This window comes from Ostrea edulis, chromosome 1 (assembly GCF_947568905.1).
Source record: "Ostrea edulis chromosome 1, xbOstEdul1.1, whole genome shotgun sequence".
Lineage (NCBI taxonomy): Eukaryota > Metazoa > Mollusca > Bivalvia > Ostreida > Ostreidae > Ostrea > Ostrea edulis.
The window spans coordinates 39,908,128-39,928,864 of NC_079164.1; the positions used below are offsets into that span (position 1 = coordinate 39,908,128).

Below are 20,737 nucleotides of genomic sequence, written 5' to 3' on the forward strand. Positions count from 1 at the left end.
TTCCGATTATTTCTCAAATTTGATGGCGAAATTGTGTCTTATAATTTGTTCCAATGATATCATCAATTTATTTTTCCATCACTTGTGTGAAATGATAGGTAATAATTTTAAAATAGTCGAAATTCTTAAAATGCATAAATGTTTAATCATTTCATTGTGCTCCTTTGAAAATGCATTTCTCTTTTTGAATTACTAAACAAACAGAAATAATTGAAACACATTTCTGACCTGTATTTGCACAGTTTGGACTGATCTCATTACACAGACAACCCCGCCCTCTGTCACAGTACTCTGATGGTGAACAGTCACATATCTGGCGACATTTACATTGTATGTCCATAGAGATTAGGTGGACAGGGCGAGGAGCAGTTAGAGCCCCAATATCCAGGCTCGCATTCTGAAAACACAACCAATGTCATACATGTACAAACGCGTCCAATCTGTATATCACGTATAACAATATTTCATGAAAAAATGGTTTTATTAACAAACTCTGAGACACATCAATTGGCTGCAAATGTTCCTATGAATATTTCTTGTTTAAGCAAAATAGTGAAATAAAAGAATGATATACTTACTTATTTCCACAGACATTCCATCCAGTAAGATATTGACCAGATATCCACGTAATGTTAAAGATCCACAAACACAATATCCTCAGCTCCGTCATTTCCAACCCGATGTAGTGAAACACGTCACTGTCAGCCAAAACCATTGTTGGTATCTATCATTTTCTTCCTTGTCACAAAACACGGGGTTTGACAGACATCATGTCACCGCTATTCCAATACTTCATAGTTCCTATTTCAACAATGTACAACATCGTGCCATACACGAGTCGGCTTTGGGTAAAACCCTTAGTGGAGTAGAGTGAAATTTGTATTTGATATTTACAGTTTTAGATATAACAGTCGTATCCTGCTTTACTTGTGAGCATGATGAGTTACCAATTTCACCGCCTTATACTGAGGGTAACATACTTTTCATGTTCTCATACTCTAATTTCAAAGCAAATCCATTCAAATAATCTTTTTTTTTTAAGTCAGGCATGGTATATAACAATACAACATAAATTTGATAGTTCCTTAATGAACTGTCCATGTATAGGTTGATTCTGTGTAATAAAATGCACAGATATTTTCGGGGGGATACATACTGAAAATAGTCTCTTGAAAATCATTTCATCTAAACAAATGTTCATTTTCCAATACCTGTACACTCATACACGTATTATCACCCATTTGCTGTAAAACAAATGCTTAAAAGGGCTTTTTGTAACTGTATCTTCGCCGTTCATAAATATGAGCAGTTCGTGAAGGTGAACTACCAAATGAGAATAAGAAAACATGAAAAGAATGTTATTGGTTGTTAACTGTCAGGCTTGTTGAAATGATGCTCAATGTTTTAGAAGGCTGTTACGAGCAGGATACGGCTGTCAGCTTGATTCTGCTATCAAAATATTATTTGGTGCATTAATAAATCTTTTAACGCTTTTTTTTTTTACAACAATGTGATTTATGCCATGGCCCACAAACAAGCCTATATTTGTTTTTATCTGTCTCATATATTTTATTTCCAGAAATATTGCCTGGATTGTTAACATGGCCTTTAAACGTGGATATTGTATCCCTAAAAACACATTTATATCATTTTAGTGTTAACTTTTTTAATACAATACTAGCACTACAGTGTAACATTGCATTAAATGATAAATGATTCTCACCATGTTCATGTCTTGAATGTTAATCACCCATCATGTAGATATGTAAAACATTTAATATTGAGGTTGCTGTTAAATAATTTACACTTATTTAATAAATTGAGCATATTATGCAATATTACAATGACAATGAGTATAATGTAGAGAAATGGCAAAAGAACCTGCACTATCCAACTTGGATACAGTTGTAACTATCTCACTGACAACAGGTGGTGTCTGGAGTTTTATATCCATGCTGCTGCTAGTACTAGTAGTACTATGATATGTACGTAGTCATTATCATCACTAAGACAAGTCTTTAATGAGTCTGTTTCCTTGCTAATATAGTTATTGCCCTCCCCCCCCCTTATTAGAATGATCGAACTGTCTCGAGACACGTTCTCACCGGGTCTGTAAGACATTATAATTTTTATGATAAAAAATACTATCTACACCCCCCTCCCAGCACCACTAAATGCCCACCTCCCAGCACCACCACCACCACCACTAAATGCATTTTGCAATATTGCACTGTGTCCAGTATGATTGTTTATGATTTGGTTAACAATCTTTTAACATTTTTCATAATGTAGGCTATATGAGAATAAATGGTAAACAGTCATCAGCTGGTCATTCTAAATAAAATATAAATGACAAACCTGTTCATGCGACTGTGAGATGTATGACTCGACATTCCACTTGTCGAAAGATCTCGTACTTCTCAACTTCAAAGGCTGTTTATAGTTGTTGTAGACATACTAGGCAAACAGTTGGGTAGTGATTTTCCTCTGTAGGCTAGAGCAGTCTATGATGTTTTGAAGGGTCGTAATATTTTCGTTTCACGAAGTTTAGCAACGCTTTTCGGATCTTTTGTCGGTGTCAAAAAGGGATAGAATGTGATTTTATTCATATAACCGTTCTCATCTTCCTTGAATCCTCACTACAGCCTCCTGTTTTTGATCCCTTCTTTTCCTGGCAGACGCTATTTTACCGGAAGTAACGAAGGCTAACTAAATCATGAAATCACGTGAACACGGTGTATAAAATCTAGAATAAACACGTGTTCCGGCCGTAACTCGAAAATGTGCTATTGTCGGTTGTTTCTTTTACATCCCGTTGAGAATTTATCACTCATATTGAGACGTTCTCAGCTGTAGATATACCACAGACTTAAACATAAGTTTATCGATTACAGCCACAGCAGTGAGTTTTTTAAAGTGCCATCGACTAGCGTAACACGGTACCTCCATTTTAAAGTCATATCGGAAAGTCATGTGATTCTCACTTCTAATATTGGGGGTTTAGCGAAAGAACAATCCCTACCTATGTTTACGTCTGAGGTTTTACGCAATCATGGTACAAGCGGAGCTCGAACCCACGACCTACCGGTTACAAAGCACACGCTCTACCACTGACCTACCGCGACTGGTAAAAGATAAAAGGTAATGAGAAGTTTATTCAACCCTTTAAATAATGGATCAACCTGGCATGGTAGATAAATGATACCACGGCTCATTTTAGATGTAGTAAACGATTTTAGCTAAGATAAAATGACATTCAAAGCAGTGTATATTTACACGTATAGCTTAAAAGAATATAATTTATACAAAATTGGTTTTATTTTGTTTTCTTTTCAAATTATGTGCAATTGATGATGTTTTAATATTTCCTCATTCAATTCCCACATATTTTATACTGAAGATGATTGTATGTTGTTTAATTCGTATGGTATTGCTTATACGAGTTATGTGATTATTGACTGTCCGTTTTTGTCACCCTTCGTGGAGATTGCCAGTGAAGGGCGGCAAAATTTAGGCCTATGCTCGGCGCTTTCATCAGGAAGGGATTTTTATCGTGCCAAACCTCCGGTGACGCGGCACCTCGGTTTTAGTGGTCTCACCCAAAGGACGATATAGTAGCCTCTTACGAGACACAAGAGGTACTGTGGACCTATTCCAACCCGAACCTTGATAGGTTTATAAATAGCGTATACTTCCCAAAATCATTTTATACCGTATAAAATTTAAAGAATTTAAATTGATTACTTATAATTCAATTTTCAACACCAACCCATTTCAAAATCTTTATGTACTTAAATAAAAGGCGAAGACAACGAACAGTTATCAATCTCACAACTCCTATAAGCAATACAAAGTAGATAGTTGGGCAAACATGGACCCCTGGGCACACCAGAGGTGGGATCAGGTGCCTAGGGTGAGTAAGCATCATTTGTCGACCGGTCACAACCACCATGAGTCCTATATCCTGATCAGGTAAACGGAGTCATCCGTAGTTAAAATCAGTGTGCCAAGAACGGTCTAACAATCGGTATGAAACATGTCAGACAGCATTTGACCCAATCATAGGTTGTATTAACGAACTTGATCGTTATAACGACCATAGAATTTGCTAAATGCTGACTTCAATCAAGACTGTTGAAACCCCTGTACCATCAACTTCTTTGCCATTAGCTTGCCTCGATTTAAAAACTGACTATACGCAGAACAAGTTCTTGTGTATCGATTCAGTTGAGAGATATAAACACCATATGCAGGGGCTAATGGAATATTGCTACTTAAATATGGAAAATTAACGATGGAGAAGCTGAAATCATCCCGTTTGTCATACAGTTGAGTTGTCAGTTTGACGTTAATGTCTACTTTCAATAAAATATCTAATTATGAAGCAGAAGTGGACGACTCTGTAGTGTCTTTTATTTTGAGCTCACAGGAATATATTAAATTGACATATGAATGGAAGTTATTATTGTTAAGAGACAAAATATCGTCGATATAGCTAAATGTAGAATTGAAGGCCACAGCAAGAGATTTTTTCTTCTCACGTAGAAGTTTCTGAATAAATTCTGCTTCGTTTGAATATAGGAACAGGTCAGCTAACAAAGGAGCACAATTGGTGTCCATGGGAATTCCAACAAACAATTGGAAAACCTGATCACCAAAGACCACGAAGATATTGTCAATGAGGAACTCTAGCATATTTTGGTGATCAGGTCTTCCAACAGTCTGTTGGAATTCCCATGGGCACAAACTGTGCCCCTTTGTTAGCTGACCTGTTTTTATATTCATATGAAGCAGAATTTATTCAAAAACTTCTACGTGAGAAGAAAAAATCTCTCGCTGTGACCTTCAATTCGACTTTTAGATATATCGATGACGTTTTGTCTATTAACAATGATAGCTTTCATTCATATGTCGATTTGATATATCCCTGTGAGCTCGAAATAAAGGACACCACAGAGTCGTCCACTTCTGCTTCATACTTGGATATTTTATTGAAAGTAGACATTAACGGCAAACTGACAACTCAACTGTATGACAAACGGGATAGTTTCAACTTCTCCATCGTCAACTTCCCATATTTGTGTAGCAATATTCCATTATCACCTGCATATGGTGTTTATATATCTCAACTGATTCGATATGCAAGAGCTTGTTCTGGGTATAGTCAGTTTTCAAATCGAGGTAAGCTACTGACAAACAAGTTGATGGTACAGGGATTTCAACAGTCTCGATTGAAGTCAGCATTTCGCAAATTCTATGGTCGTTATAACGATCTAGTTCGTCAATACAACCTCGCATTGAGTCAAATGCTGTCTGACGTGTTTCATACTGATTGTTAAGCCGTTCTTGGCACACTGATTTTGACTGCGGATAACTCCGTTTACCTGATCAGGATATAGGGCTCACGGCGGGTGTGACCGGTCAACAGGGGATGCTTACTCCTCCTAGGCACCTGATCCCACCTCTGGTGTGTCGAAGGGTCCGTGTTTGCCCAAATATCTATTTTGTATTGCTTGTAGGAGTTATGAGATTGATCACTGTTCGTTATCTTCACCTTGCATTCAGATGCTTGTTCTATGGTCATAGATTGAGACGTTTGTTCATCTGACCTTGGTGCAGCCTCTGCATTAAATTTTCCCAGGTGGTCATTTAGCTCAGTAGCAGAGCTGTTGTAAAACATTTTGGGGATGCCTTAAAGCCTCAACACGACATTCTGTTAAAAAGGGGAAAATGTGTGCTATCAAATTATTAATTTATGTAAATTTACAAGTAGATAGCTTATTGGTAAAACAATCGTGCAATTTCAGTCCAAGTCCCATTCAGGGTAAATTTTTAATGATTTGATATATTTTGCATTCTTTTTAAGATTTACTTCACCTCTCTCATTTGATTAAGTGAAGACATGTATCTACTTTGAGGCTAATTCATTTCACCTTTGTATTGCTCATCGTGGCCTTGAACTGCCTCTTTTCTTTTAAATTCCTGGTGTCACATTTTATGACCAAACAACTGACCATAGTTTTAAAATTGCACCAAAGATTCAAATGTATATAATTTAATCAATAACTTGTTTCCATAGAGGTAAATTTAGTGGTGTTCACCACAAGTTTAAATTTAGATACCTGTATGTATTTGCATTGAGATACCAAGTTGTGAGTTAGTATGGCACGCAAGGGGTGCAGATGTTAAATTAACGAAACTTTAGTTACTTGTTTTATTACTTAAACCAATTCTGAGGTAAGATTATACTAATTGGTAGCAAAATGTTATTCTAAAACACAAAATATAGCAATTTTTATATCTATAATAAATTTTTAATCGGTTGCCATGGCAACAAAAATGCATATTGAGCAGCTTTACAAGGTCTACGTCAGAAAAATTTCACTTTAAACATAATATTTGGACCATACACATTTAAAAAAGAATATAGAATCACTACCGGCCGGGCTTTGTTTCCATGGTAACAGATTAAAAAAAAAATATTTCATTTACGCGATTGGTTACTTTGTTTTATAATTGTACAAATTTTAAAGAGTGCATTGAGCGTTTTCATGAATAAGAGACAATTCCAGTCCAAAAACGTCCCGTGGGGATCCAGGTTAGAATATTAGGTCCTCAGTATCCCCTTGCTTGTCGTAAGTGGCGATTAAATGGGGCGGTCCTTCGGATGAGACCGCAAAAAGCGAGGTCCCGTGTCACCGCAGGTGTGGCACGATAAGATCCCTCCCTGCTCAATGGCCATAAGCGCCGAGCATAGGCCTAAATTGTGCAGCCCTTCACCGACAGTGGTGACATCTCCATATGAGTGAACTATTCTCGAGAGGAACGTTAAACAATATTCAATCAATCAATCAATCAGCCCAAAAATGATAAATGACATTTATATATATAATTGTCAAGTATTGTAGTATCACATTTATTAGAAATTAAGATGTTGAGGGTGGTTTTCTTCTAAATACAATACAATATTTTCAATATCCCAGCGGGTTTTCCACGGTCCTGCTTCGTCGTCAATTCTTTGCTACATAACCGCCGCGGTGCCCGAGAGGTAAGAGCGTTCGCCCCGCATGCGGAAGGCCCGGGGTTCGAATCCCGGCCGCGACATACCTACATGTAAGTCGTTAAACCAGGTAGTGACAGTTCCATCGCCAAACGCTCCGCATCAGGTGTGAATGTCACGGGTCCTCGGAGATGACCTTAAAAACGGATGACCCGTGTCACAGTAGGTGTGGCACGCTAAAGAACCCTCACTGCTCAATGGCCGTAAGCGCCGGGCATAGGCCTAAAATTGAAGCCCTTCACCGGTCTTGTTGACCTCTCCATATGAGTGAAGTTTTCGAGTGAGACGTTAAGCAAAATACAATCAATCATTGCTACTTTACCCCGAACCTGTCTTATATATTACATCTTTGAAATAAATTCCCTTGGTTGATGTTTGTTTATATAGTTGAACATACAACTGTAACCTTCGCGACACTATAAAGCCCGGCCAGTGGTGGATCTAAAAGGGGGGGGGGGGTTAACGTAAAGATAGTAAATATGACACTGATAAAATTTGTTTTATGTCGACGTTATGCAGATGTTCCTCAGACATGATTAAGACTATGTTAATATATACTAGAGAAGACCCTTTTTTATTCTTACGCGATCATATCAGTCGTGTTTTCTACATTTCAAAGTTCATGCGATAAATCGCTCTATCAGTACAGAGAGGTTGCCTATAACGGATCACTTCGTGGTTTAGCGTCGATTATAACATGAATAGTGGTACCATATATAACTTAAACTATTGTATATATCATTTCTCAATAAGCACTTAATAAATAGGAATTATTGTTGTTTGTTAATGAGCACAGTAGTCGCCTTTACCGGATCATTTTCTCCATTACCGAATCACGTGATTTACAGCTGAGCATTTTTGTTAGGGACAATGTCAACATGCATTTTTATGTCGTAATAAACACGAAGAAAGAAATGATGACACAAATATTCTTTTGTGTGACCTTAACATGAATCATTCAATATTTTACCCGTCAATATATGGAAATTTAAAAAAGAATATCGGGTAATGCAGCTGAAAACGAAAACGGGCTACATGACAATTTAAAAAAAATTACCATATATCCATAAAAGGTTTAATAAATCACAATTACCCCGTGTGTGTTTGTAAAATTAAATTACTTTAAAGTCAGTCTAATTCACCTTAAACATTTATTCAAGAAATGCAAATTTACATATAGCCTATACTGGGATAGCCCAGCTGTCAATCATTTTAAAATGAATCCCATTTAAAAGGACCCCTTTCATTGGAGAAAATTTGCAAACAATTCCCAAAATTTCTCAATTTCGAGACAATGTTGCCAGATATATTTCTAAAATGATAACTACTGTCAAAAACACAGAAAAGGTCCTCTGCTATTAAAACAAAAACCTGGCTGATTGTATGTTAATTAAACATTCTTCAATCTAAACAAATAATTCAATAAATTTCTCATTCTAAAAGAACCCCGTCCTCAAAACTAGTGAGCTCCCTGAATAATATCGAGAAATAGAATACTAGATAATTTATGTACGAAATTGATCACTGTTCGTTATCTTCACCTTGCATTTAACCATCGAGTTTGTATCTCTGCTGGTGGACAGTCTGTCCCCGAGGATACTTGTCGCTCGATATATGTTCCGTCCTATTGCTTATAGGAGTTATGAGATTGACCACTGTTCGTTATCTTCACCTTGCATTGTACAAAAAAACTGACATATCTATAAGTCAAGTTCAGAGGCTGTTTATCATCTATAAAGTATACAATTTCATCGCATCCCCCTCTTTTAATTGAGACAAAATTGTCTTCAATTTATCAAATAAAGTTGAAGCATTCACATTTTCAAGTATGTATTTGCAGGGAAGCACAACACCGCCCCCTTCCTCATTTGGCTCGGGCCATGGAGGAAAACTTACTACTGGCTGTCCTGTCACCTCGGCAAATATTTCGCCGCCATTATCCAAAATGTTACGAAAATGTGCAGATAGGCATTTTGGTACATGTCCAATAGGTAGCCCAGCTATGTCACTAACTTTCAGCTGACGTTTTTCATCTGTAATGTCATTATGAATATTTGGGGGGAAATTATTCAATGGTGGAAGCCACACCAAACAAGCATTGCTGTCTTTTATGTTTGAATATTCTCGGTCAACAATTAATCGAGTTGGAGGAGGGGTATATGGGGGACGAATTTTAAACACATGATAGCCTTTCACAACACATTTGTCAATGATAATTTTCGTAGAAGCTAAACTGCTGGATTGCTCAACATGCGCGATTTCACCATCCACAGCAGGCTAAAAAAAAAAAAAAAGAAGAAAAAAACTTGAGGTAAATTCAAAATGTAAAAGAGTAGTAGGATAGGGTGTATATTATATAGAAGATTTGTTACAGAAAAACACATTATATGTCATGGTAGTCTCACTTACAGTATAAAGTTTGGCAATTTACACATTATAATATATACATGTATTGTTGTTGTCGATTCCTTGTTATTTACGTGCAGATGTACACTAGTGGAGTATAAAATCACAAAAATGAACATTCAGTTAAATCCTGTAATTTTTTGGGCACACAAAGTTTTCATTCACATCAATTACATGAGATAAACATTCTGTGTGCATTCAACTGTTATAGTTAACGAATTCAAAGCTTCTTCTATTCCGTAAATCATACTGAGTGATTCTGAAGGATGACGTTTACCTATTGTCCAATGTGACCGGTTGGTATAGAAATGAATAGAGGAATTCCAACACCACTTTCTTGATTGACTGTTCATTTGTACTTACATTATATAATGCTCTTCGGACTCTCTCTCTTCTCTTTGGGGACATTCTCTTTCCACATGCTTTATATTTCCTAGCAATGTTTGCTGCTGATTTTTGAGTAGGTGTATTTCCACCAGTTTTAGTTTTCAGTTTTTTTGGGGGCATATCTGAAAATCCAAATAATTATGTAATGTTGAAAGAGAATTGATGCAAATGATTGAGATAGCATGTTTTCACTTGTGTTTCTTTTTTATTTCAACTAAATATACGGAAATCGAATTTGAAAAATAAATTTTGACAAGATCCCTTTCACTCAAAATATATCACTACCGTCAGAAGCAGTGATTCGATATAGGAAACCTAGCGACCTGCAACTTTATATCTAATATAATTATAATCTGATTTCCCAACAAGATGATGTTTTTATAGGTTTTAGATGAGTATTTCTACCAAACATCTGTAACAATTTTACTTACCTGCATTGTATCGTTCCCGGCGAAATTTGATGGAAAAGTGAAAGTTGTCTGCTTCACACGGTGTTTCTAATCTACGTCACGACAATGCTTGATGTTGTTTTACGTGAAATTATGATAATGAACAAGTTGAAAATAATTTTTTAATGATAATTGATGTTAGGAAGAATAACTCTTTATGACAGGATACTTTATACTATGTATTGGACTTCGAATCAGGAAAATATGGAACTAATACTTTAATGTGATTCGGTAATGGAGACGATTCTATATAGGCAACCTCACTGTAGATGTCTTAGCATTGAAATAAAAAGTCCATGTAATTAGAGAGCATTGTCAGGTTTATTTTTTTTTTAAATGCTTGGGAATAAAAATTCCTAGCTTCGTTAATGTCGAACCTTGTCTTTGAGGATACTATTTACAAACAATGATTGATTACAACAGCATAAAAATAAATCCTACTTTCCCTAGCAAGATTCGCAAAGATTACATGATCATAATTTTATTGGAAATTAACCGTAGCGCATACTACATATCTATATATAAAAAATTGTAGACTTTTATAATATCAAAGAAAATGATTTATAAATGATCAATTGAGAAACATTATTATTATTTAGTCATAGAGATTTACACATAAGCCGCTTTACACTTTTTAGTAGATCACAAGTAAATATTGACATTTTCCCACGAAACAACTATGAAGTAACGCATTTTTTCATTATAACGTCATAAAGCGCGAAGTGCACTGAGGTATAGTATAGGGTTATTGAACTTATAATGGTGAATCTATAACCCTTTTATTATATAGCTAAAGTATTTAGTTGTTAAATTATATCCCTTGTCACTCACAATACTCCAAAATAGACGAGGATTCATCAATATTGGCATCTTTAGAAGTTAAAGGTGTGCAATATCAGCATGCATTTCTTAACAGTTCAATATTAAACACGTTATTAATGCATGAAACAAACTGATTTAGTGAATAGGGATATCATAATTTATATACAGTAAAACATTTTGTTTAAATGAATGAATATGATATCAAATACCGGCTCTGTCAGATTCGGAGGACCGTCGTTTGCCTTGTTTACGTCGTTACGGTAACGTCAATATTGAACGCTCATACTCGGAATGTTTCGGGCACACACAATATTTACGCAATGCAAAGTTAACATTCAATAAATTCTCAGGATATTGACGCTAACATTCTCTAGATTTTACGCAGATTTTATAATGGACTATTTATTAGCTATATAATAATAACAAGAGTTATATCCCTGTTGTTGCAAACCTTACCTTAAAGTAATGAGTGAATATGAGTAATGCTTTGCAATGGTCAAGTTACGTGTCCACATACATGTATGCGTAACTTTTGTTGTGTAGTACAGTGTACAGTGTATATACGTCGTAAGGCAAATTATGTGATATTTAGAGGTAGTTGTAAAATGTAAATCCAAAATATCAATCTAACAGTAATCAAATGTATATAGTGTATGTTAATGGTAAACTGGTGTGTAATGATACAGTATGAAAGGTGAAGATAACGAAGTCATCAATCTCATAACTCCCACAAGCAATACAAAATAGATAGTTGGGCAAACACGGACCCCCTGGACACACCACAGGTGGGATTAGGTGCCTAGGAGTATGTATTCTTGAAGTCACATTTATATTATAGATCCAATGTATAAGTATACCAAAGGACGACATTCCGATACAAGAGACACATCGCCATACGTTACTATAAACCTCTTTGAGGAAACATGAACTACGCAACTGGTTCACATGGACCTCGGAATGTGGAAACAGACACGAACGTTGACTCTATTTATTTCAGTGCATTGTTATAAACAGATATAATATATATTTATGTGTGACCGGTCGACAGGGGATGCTTACTCTTCTTAGACACATGTTCCCATCTCTGGTATATCCAGGGGTCTGTGTTTGTTCAACTCCCTATTTTGTATTGCATATAGGAGTTATGAGATTGATCACTGTTCGTTACTGATCACCTTTCATGTAAAAGTGAACAAAAAACAACAAAACAGAGCAGTGTAAAGTCTTGTGAAGTTTGTCATTTTGCATTTTGTCGAGAGCTTGGTCAATCTCTGACAGACTTCAGTTGCACTTACAGCCCTGAATCGTTTATCTCTTATTTTGTTCTTGCAGCGGGATTTTTATGTTTAATGCGATTTAAAACCCTCTCAAAATCTTCAAATATTTGATTCAGGTTGTCCCTATTTATATCCTAACACTCACATCTTACGTAATACCCAATAAATTAAAAGTCCGTATAGTTCTTTCTTATCTGCCTCAAGTATTCAAAAATATTATCAATGTGTGTTTTATCTTAGAGAGATGGAAATATCACGAAAATCATTTTTACAGGAAATTTGTGTACTTTTTATCATTTTATCCTTGTTTTATTTTGGTCTCTAATGTAAACAGGAAGTAATGCTAAAGTGTAGTTCCATATCATTGTTTTCAGGGGCGTTTTCCCATAGCAAGTTAGTTTATACAATATTTTTTCAGCATGTTCAGCCAATCAAATTCTGTGTTAGAATTGAAATTAAATATTGAATTATTCAAAACATCGACACCAGCTACTAGAGCTTATGAAACGATACCAGTGCAGGTTGACCATCCATCTTACAGCATCCCGTGGGGATCCAGGTTAGAATAGATCCTCGGTACCCCTTGCTGGTCGTAGAAGGCGACTATATGGGGCGGTCCTTCGGATGAAACCGCAACAACCGAGGTCCTGTGTCACAGCAGGTGTGGAACGATAAAGATCCCTCCCTGCCATAAGCGCTGAGCATAGGCCTAAATTTTGCAGCCCTTCACCGGCAATGGTGACGTCTCCATATGAGTGAAATATTCTCGAGAGAGACGTTAAACAGTATTCCATCAACCAATCAACCATCTTACAGCAGCTAGAGTGCAAGGCTTTCTCGAAAGTAATTAGAGACATCATCTTTCATTCAATAGTCAAACAATAATAACCTATCGTATCAATTTGGGAATTCATAATTTTTTTTTTTGTCCGATGTTGGGAAAATCAAATGAATTTAGCTCCTGGCACGTGGTGCGGTCGAGGTAACTCAGTGGTATAGCGTTCGCTTTGTAACTGGAAGTCTGAGACCCACTCTTCTTTTCATGAAGGTAAATTTAGTTGAAGTTCATTTTAACGCTTTTTTGAATGAAAGATGTTTAACGGATTGATTGTATCTTGCTTAACGTCTCTCTCAAGAATTTAAAGGAGATACGAGCGCCAAAATGACTTGTTCATAAACAATGATACAGTTAGTCTAGGTTAGAAGCTCAGGGAAAACGTGAAGAACCATAGGCCTAGTGCTAAGTTGCATACCAATGTCTGCCAATGTGACACGGGACCTCCGCTTTTAAGGTCATATTCTAAAGACCCGTGATTTTCGCTTCTAAATGCCGAGCATTTGGTGAAGGAGTAATATATCAAACTGCCAAAAGTATACATCTTGAATGTTTGACGATACCATGGTATCAGCAGGGCTTGAACTCATGACCTCTACGTTACGAAGCGAGCGCTCTACCATTGAGGTACTGCGACCGGTCAAGGAACGAAAGTAAGTTCACATGAGTTCATAATGCCGTGTATTTCAAGCAAACATTTTATTATATATAGAATAAACTAATGGTTATCATCAATATCATTACTGAATTAATTGGATTTTTAAAATATACATACATGTATCACGTGTAAGGAAAGGATTACATACATGTATATAATGTTACATGTATGCCTGCAACCTTATCTTTATTAGGCTATTGAAAGTACTTTGTATGAAATAGTGGTATGGTGTTTTTTTGTTTTTTTTTAAAGATATATTTTGTACATGCATGTATATGAATTTCAATTCTGCTTATGTTTTAAAAGGAAAGAGAGAATGCCATGATAGATTAGGGTGTTACATGTCAATACACCCTGTTTCATTGGTCCTGACCACTTATATTCAAGTTTAATGACATACCATCTAAATCAGGTAAATAGTTACCTAAAATACAAAATCATATAAAATTGAATATTACAGTCACTAAAAGTTTCCATTAAGTAGACTGCACCACATTTACCTCTGTGTCAGATTGTGAGCCTGTGATGAAGATGAATCAGTCTGATGTAGATGAAGATGTGCATGATGACTTTAAAGGGCTATTTGCATAATAACAGTATGAGGAAGGGATGTAAATTGTTGAACTTGACATTTTTGAGGAAGAACTAGGTAAAGGAATTGTTTACATCCAATTAAAATTTTATTTCAAAATCATTTGTTTATGGAATTTACAGGAAATATATTGAAGTGTAACTGAAATGTACATGTATGTAGTATTAATGTATACATTAAATATTTAACCATCAATTCAATGTATGATTTGCTGCGGTATTGGAGAGAGTGTACACTGTAAATAATATACAGGCTGTTTCAAACTTTCCTAGCATATTCCATTCTACCTTAAAGGAAACATATGAGTTGCATTTGAAGCAGTTGCTAATGAAACATGCAGTAATGATGCAGTCTGCAGATGAAAATTGCAGGTAAACATAATGTGTAAAGACATTAACAAACATTTCATATATTGTAATTCAGGGGAAAAAATGATTCACATGGAAATACCAGCGACCAAAAAGAAATCAGTTGTTGCCAAATTATCAGTCATTTCATAAGTAAGATTTTGCAAGTTTCGATATTTTCATATATGAGCTTTTATTTTGCATGTGAATTGAATGTTATTTCTATTTTTAATTTCCCTAGGTAATAAATCAAAGTAAGTATCTTTATCCTATTATTAACTTGAAGATGCTGTAAGATGTATGACGGAAACACCATTAAAGTGTATCAATTAATTAAATCTAATTATCTGTGTACATTGCTCTATGTGTAGTATATATTTGAGTGTTTTGCTGTATGTAGTATTTTGTGTCTGTGTGTATCACTGTGTGTAGTATTTATTTGCGTGTTAACACTCATCCATTTTAATTCAATATGTGGGCTTCGTTTTATTTTGTTTTAATGTGCACTTGGGTGACACTACTGTTCGCTTCAAATAAGTGATTTGACTGTTAAACTAACTTTCTATCACTATTAATTGTGCATTGCTTACTGTTTAGATATGAAAATCCTAAAATGAAAAGAGTCACTAAATTTTCTGTTTGAATGATAACTTCCATGGCACAATATTTTATCTCCTGAAATTGAAGAGTTGTTATAGTCTGTATTGTCTAGTTGCTGATACAATCTATCTCCACGTACCGCCTTGTAAATCGCTAAGTTAAAAAACGAACTATTGGAAGTCTTCAATTTTGCGAGTTAAAATATTGCGCCATGGAACTCATCATTTGAACGGAAAATTTATTGATAGTTTATTTTATGCAATTTACATACTTTGACGTTAAGTAATGCAGCATTTATAGTGATACAGATTTGGTTTAATAGTCAAGCAACTTATTTGAAGTGAATAGCCGTGTCACCTAAGTGCATATTAATTGCTAGAACCGGCCGAAGCTGAAAGTAAATTTCCAGACATGAATTATGAAGGACTGCTCCGCGATTCGGTGAAGGCGTCAGTCCAAATATTCAGCCAAGTCGAATCTCAGCCGAGATTACTCAAAAGACAAAATGAGGAGTTCTGGAGTATGGAATTCAAAATTGATGAAATTCAATTATCTTTAAAATATGAATTACAAAAATTTGAAAATTAAACGACAAATAGGGTTATTGCAGATGTTTCTATTTATATATGAGGAATTGGTACAGGAAAAATCATCAGGTGCATCATCCTACCTTAAAAACTATTTACTTCATTTATGACATCCTGACAAGAAAAATAAACAATAATTGCAGTACATATACAAATAATTTCCGTAACACCACCCATCTTTAATAATAAATATATCATTACAGACGGAGTATGTCCACTTCATTAGATTTATCTTCTATTCTTTCAAATTTTTAACTTATTTTTATCTTAGAGTTTTCAATTACAAATTCATTCACTGGAATTCCCACCTAAATGCTGTTTATTCAACATTACGTCTTCATTGCAAGAATACACCTCATTACTATAAAAAAAATCCTGTTGAGCACTTTCCCAGTTAACATAATCAGAAACGTCTTCATCATCCACATTCGAATTTGATATCAACGAAGATTTGTGTCCAGATGATTCCTTTACATTACATAACACTTGCCCTGTGTAACTCACATCAAATTACTCGTTTTCTGAATCATCAGATTCTGATTGACTATCTTTTTGTGTGTCATGAACTGGTTCCTCGTCTTGTTCAAAGATCGTATCCGGAGGTAGTCCCGGACATGGTGGAGATTCATCTGTATCCGGTCTTTTCCCTGTATCATAAACAGATTCTTTGCTGTATTGTACTCTCAGACTTACATGGTTGTAAATCCCAAATGCCGTGTGAGCATATGTGTCTTCCGGTTGACGCTCTCCAGTCCGCGGAGTCTGTAAAGCACTAGAAGAGGAGGGTCCATCGATGTGTAACTCTGGAATATCTCCCAGTTCCCGTATCTCTATGAAGAGATGGATGACACATGTTAAGACACATTTAATATCGCAGTCAATAGGTCGGATGAATATGAGTTAACGTACCTATACTGCATTCTTAAACTTCATAAAAACCCTTACAAAGATACATTGCTTGATCTAATAAGTGTTCTACCAAGCCTCTGTCTTTGCACTCCATGAAAATATTAACTTCTGTGAAGGAGAAACCTCAAACGTTCTGTGATACTACATATGCCAGAAGTGGTGTATATCAAATATGGATTGTAAAATATTCTGAATAACTTTTAGTAAACTTGAAATCGAAAAACTTTCCTCAAATCAACAACATCAAAACGTTTTACTTTTCAAAATTTTAAACGACCATTCCTCACGTTAAATTTAAGACTAGACTTTTTGACATTATAGACAGTTGCTTCCTCAACAAAAACGAATATATTCATATCTAGTGATTAGTCATCCAAAACTTACTTTCTTAAACAACACTGATTCCACGCACAAGTATTCTGAAGTTGAAATTAAAAATATGCTGCAGTTACTCGTTAACATCTTTGTAGTCTTTGGTGATCAGATCTTCCAACAGTCTGTCGGAATTCTTATGGGCACGAATTTAGCTCCATTGTTAGCTGACCTATTTTTACATTCCTATGAAGCAGAATTTATTCAAAATCTTCCACGTGAGAAGAAAAAATCTCTCGCTGTGGCCTTCAATTCGATATTTAGATATATCAACGACGTTTTATCTATTAACAGTGCTAATTTTCATTCATATGTCGATTCGATGTATCCCTGTGAACTCGAAATAAAAGACATCATAGATTCATCCACTTCTGTTTCATACAGGGGATGTTTACTCCTCCTAGGCACCTGATCCCACCTCTGGTATATCCAGGGATCCGTGTTTGTCCAACTCTCTATTTTGCATTGCTTATAGGAGTTATGAGATTGATCACTTTACGTTATTTTCACCTTTTATTTTCCATAACAATGTCATATCCTACCAACTTTTGTAGACAGTTAAAATCTGTAAACATTCATCTTACCGGTATTTGAAAATATCACCTATAATGTCATATGTCCTTCTCTAAAATATAGCCCCCTTAAATCATTTCACAAAAACAAAGACACTTAATGGGTCAATGCCATTATCTACTTTTGATTCACCTGAATAACTCAAGTGCCCAATTCCTGTCTGTTTTTGTCCATAGTCGTTTGTCGGTCGTAAACTTTTGAACATTTTCAGCTTCTTTTCGTGAAAGGCTAAACCAATTCTAACCAATTTTGGTATAAAGCAGCTATGGGTAAAAAGAAATAAAAATTGTAGATTTCATTGACCCTGTCTCCCTTGGGAATGAGGGTCAAAACCTTCAAAATTAATGTAATATACTAAAATATTTATTCCTGGATAACAAGCAGTCAAACTGTTTGCATTGTTATAATAAACAATGAGCCATCTACCACAAATGTGAAATTCATGACCCATAAATTTAGTGTTTCAGTCCCTCATGGAGGATAAGTTAGCCATAAATTGAAAATGCATATCTTTGAAACCCTTCTTTGCTTATGAACTTCAAGATGATAGACTGTTTGTATTATTCTAATGAGTACTTGTGAGACGGTATGTCATTTTGATTATGAATGGAAACGTTGTACTCGCTAGCGTAGAGTACGTAGAATTATCAGACCCCCCCCCCTCCCCCCCAGTTTAATTAGATTTTTTCTTCATAATTGATACTGATGGGGAACTTTCGAGGAGATATGGCATATAAACTGGGCGGTGATTATCATAATCACATGGGAGTCTACTTTGAAGATAGTCAAGTTGAATCTGTCAACAAATCCTTTAGACCTTTGGATATTTATACGCACATATCAGTATGACAATATTTGGTGACTCAAAATAGTAACCTGATTAATGGCTTACATGATATTTGAACAGGCTAACATTTTTTCGACCGAGTAATATTTGATTAATCCCTAGTTTAGAAATATTTTGTATAAATGATTTTTTTTATTTCATGCACACAAGTCATGAGCTTTGATGCAGAGTACTCAGATGACCGTTAAGTCCCATGGGGTTTTAAACAACAGTACAATTTTAGCATACATTTTCACTCCCATAAACGTGACGTGACTGATTCAGATACGATGCAAACTGTAAGAGTCCAGGGGCCCGTTTTACAAAAGGTCGTAAGTCTTAAAATTAGTCGTAAGACAGAACTTACGATGTGAGACCGTTTTACAAAGATTTAGGATTTACGAGTTACGATGAAATTCGGCCTTAAGTCTACGACCGCCCGGGGGCGACCCTATGTCCCAAGTTTTGTCGTAAGTGCTCCATAAAATCTTTGTTACTATGGTTATTAAAATAATTCAACATGGCTGCATTTCTAATGTTTAATGTTATGAATGAGACTCATAAAAAACGTGCGTTGCGGGTGTTTCGCGATAGAAATAATCCGTTGGACTACCACAGTGATGTTGAGGTAGTCGAGAGGTATCGTTTGCCCAGGCGGTATCTCTACGAGTTAACAGATTTAGTGCGGGGAGACGTAGAGCATCCTACAAACCTAAGCAATGCTGTACCAGCTGTTATTCAAGTACATACCATGATTCATTATTGTCTGCACACATAAAGGCCTGTCCTGCCTCCTTTGTTTACTACAATGCGTCACTTCCTCTGAGGACTGCGTCACACAAAATGTGGTTACGTACTCGTATATTTCCGCCAGTGCGCGGATCAAACAAATGTAGCAAGTGTGTGCCATAGGACCCATAGCAATGTTTTTTACAATGTTTGTATATTCCCGCATAGACCATACTTTTTCCAATGATCATGATGATGTTGACTACTTCAAGCATTTTTAAAAAGAATATGCATGTCATATCAGATCTTATTTCGACACACCCATCCACACGTAGGCCTAGTTATGTACGCCTATATTATACATGTATGCACTTACATGTACTAGTACATCATTTATATGCACGGTGTTATCCAATATCATGGTAGATTTATACCAATTATTAGTATGTATGAGAAAGACACTGTATTGGGAAAAAAATTGTGAGTGAATTAATTACTAACCCTTTTCCACGTCCACCCCCATCCATTAAATTATCAGTTAGGCTTATTAGTATGTTTGTAATGTATTTCAAATGGAAAATATCTATTATGTATATAATAACATTTATGGCGAAACTTTTTCCTTATATTATTTATATTAGTTAGTACCCGTATTGTACCTCTGAACATTAAACCCCGTCGGGAACCCCTATTCAACATTAGCACAGTTTGTATCTGAACCAATGAAAACTTGTGTATAGATTACATGTCTACTTCTGTTAGAAAGTTTTGACTGTTTGGACTTGTAGAAAGCGTGTTGAAATTTGAGAAATCCAATAACCCACCACCTCCCCATCTTAAATCCCACCTATATATAAAAATGTAGCTTATTATTCGTCATCTTATTGTAGCCCCTTTTTGTTCGCCATCTTTTTGCTTGTTGTACACTTTGGAACAAGTTTCCAAGGTCTGTATTTTATTTAGTCATTGTTTGTTATTTGTGATAATCATGTATGGGGAAAAATCAGGACAGATGTGTTGAAATCCTATGTAATTACATTGTATGTATCTACTGATTTTCCCCTGTTTGAACTGGTCAGTACCATATTTATTTGTGAAATTATCTATATGGGGGAAATCAGAAATGATGGGTTGATATATTGTGCAAGATTATGACAGTGTTCGTGGATCGCTGATTTCCCCCCTTCTTTGTATGAACCTTTATCTTCGTCATTTGTTGTCTAAAATAAATGACATATTTCATTCTCATACAGTTTTACAGTGTTGATTTTTAAAGCAAAAACAAGCTTCGGTGAGCTGTCCTCTTGA

At 35.6% G+C, this 20,737-nt stretch overlaps 2 protein-coding genes across 5 annotated transcripts in view; both read right to left on the reverse strand.

Annotated features, from left to right (window-relative positions):
* Positions 1–8,767: 8,767 nt before the first annotated feature.
* On the reverse strand, positions 8,768–10,489 carry LOC125667806 (uncharacterized). Of its 3 annotated transcripts, XM_056148464.1 has the most exons (3): positions 10,285–10,462; positions 9,830–9,975; positions 8,768–9,337 (listed from the first exon to the last, which is right to left on the reverse strand). In XM_056148464.1, the coding sequence occupies exons 2-3, from the start codon at positions 9,971–9,973 to the stop codon at positions 8,792–8,794; spliced, it is 690 nt and encodes a 229-aa protein (XP_056004439.1). In that variant the 5' UTR covers positions 9,974–9,975; positions 10,285–10,462; the 3' UTR covers positions 8,768–8,791. The 3 variants fall into 3 exon arrangements, 2 of the variants coding, with proteins under 2 accessions (XP_056004439.1, XP_048757423.2); XR_007367350.2 differs by having other exon boundaries at positions 9,744–10,489; XM_048901466.2 differs by having other exon boundaries at positions 9,830–10,461.
* Positions 10,490–13,900: 3,411 nt separating this feature from the next.
* Positions 13,901–20,737, reverse strand: part of LOC125663534 (protein draper-like) — a 46,904-nt gene continuing 40,067 nt past the window's right edge. For both annotated transcript variants that reach the window (XM_056148475.1, XM_056148474.1), the window contains exon 7: positions 13,901–16,850. In XM_056148475.1, coding sequence (XP_056004450.1) covers positions 16,531–16,850 — 320 coding nt within the window. In that variant the 3' untranslated portion in view covers positions 13,901–16,530. The remainder of the gene's footprint in view (positions 16,851–20,737) is intronic.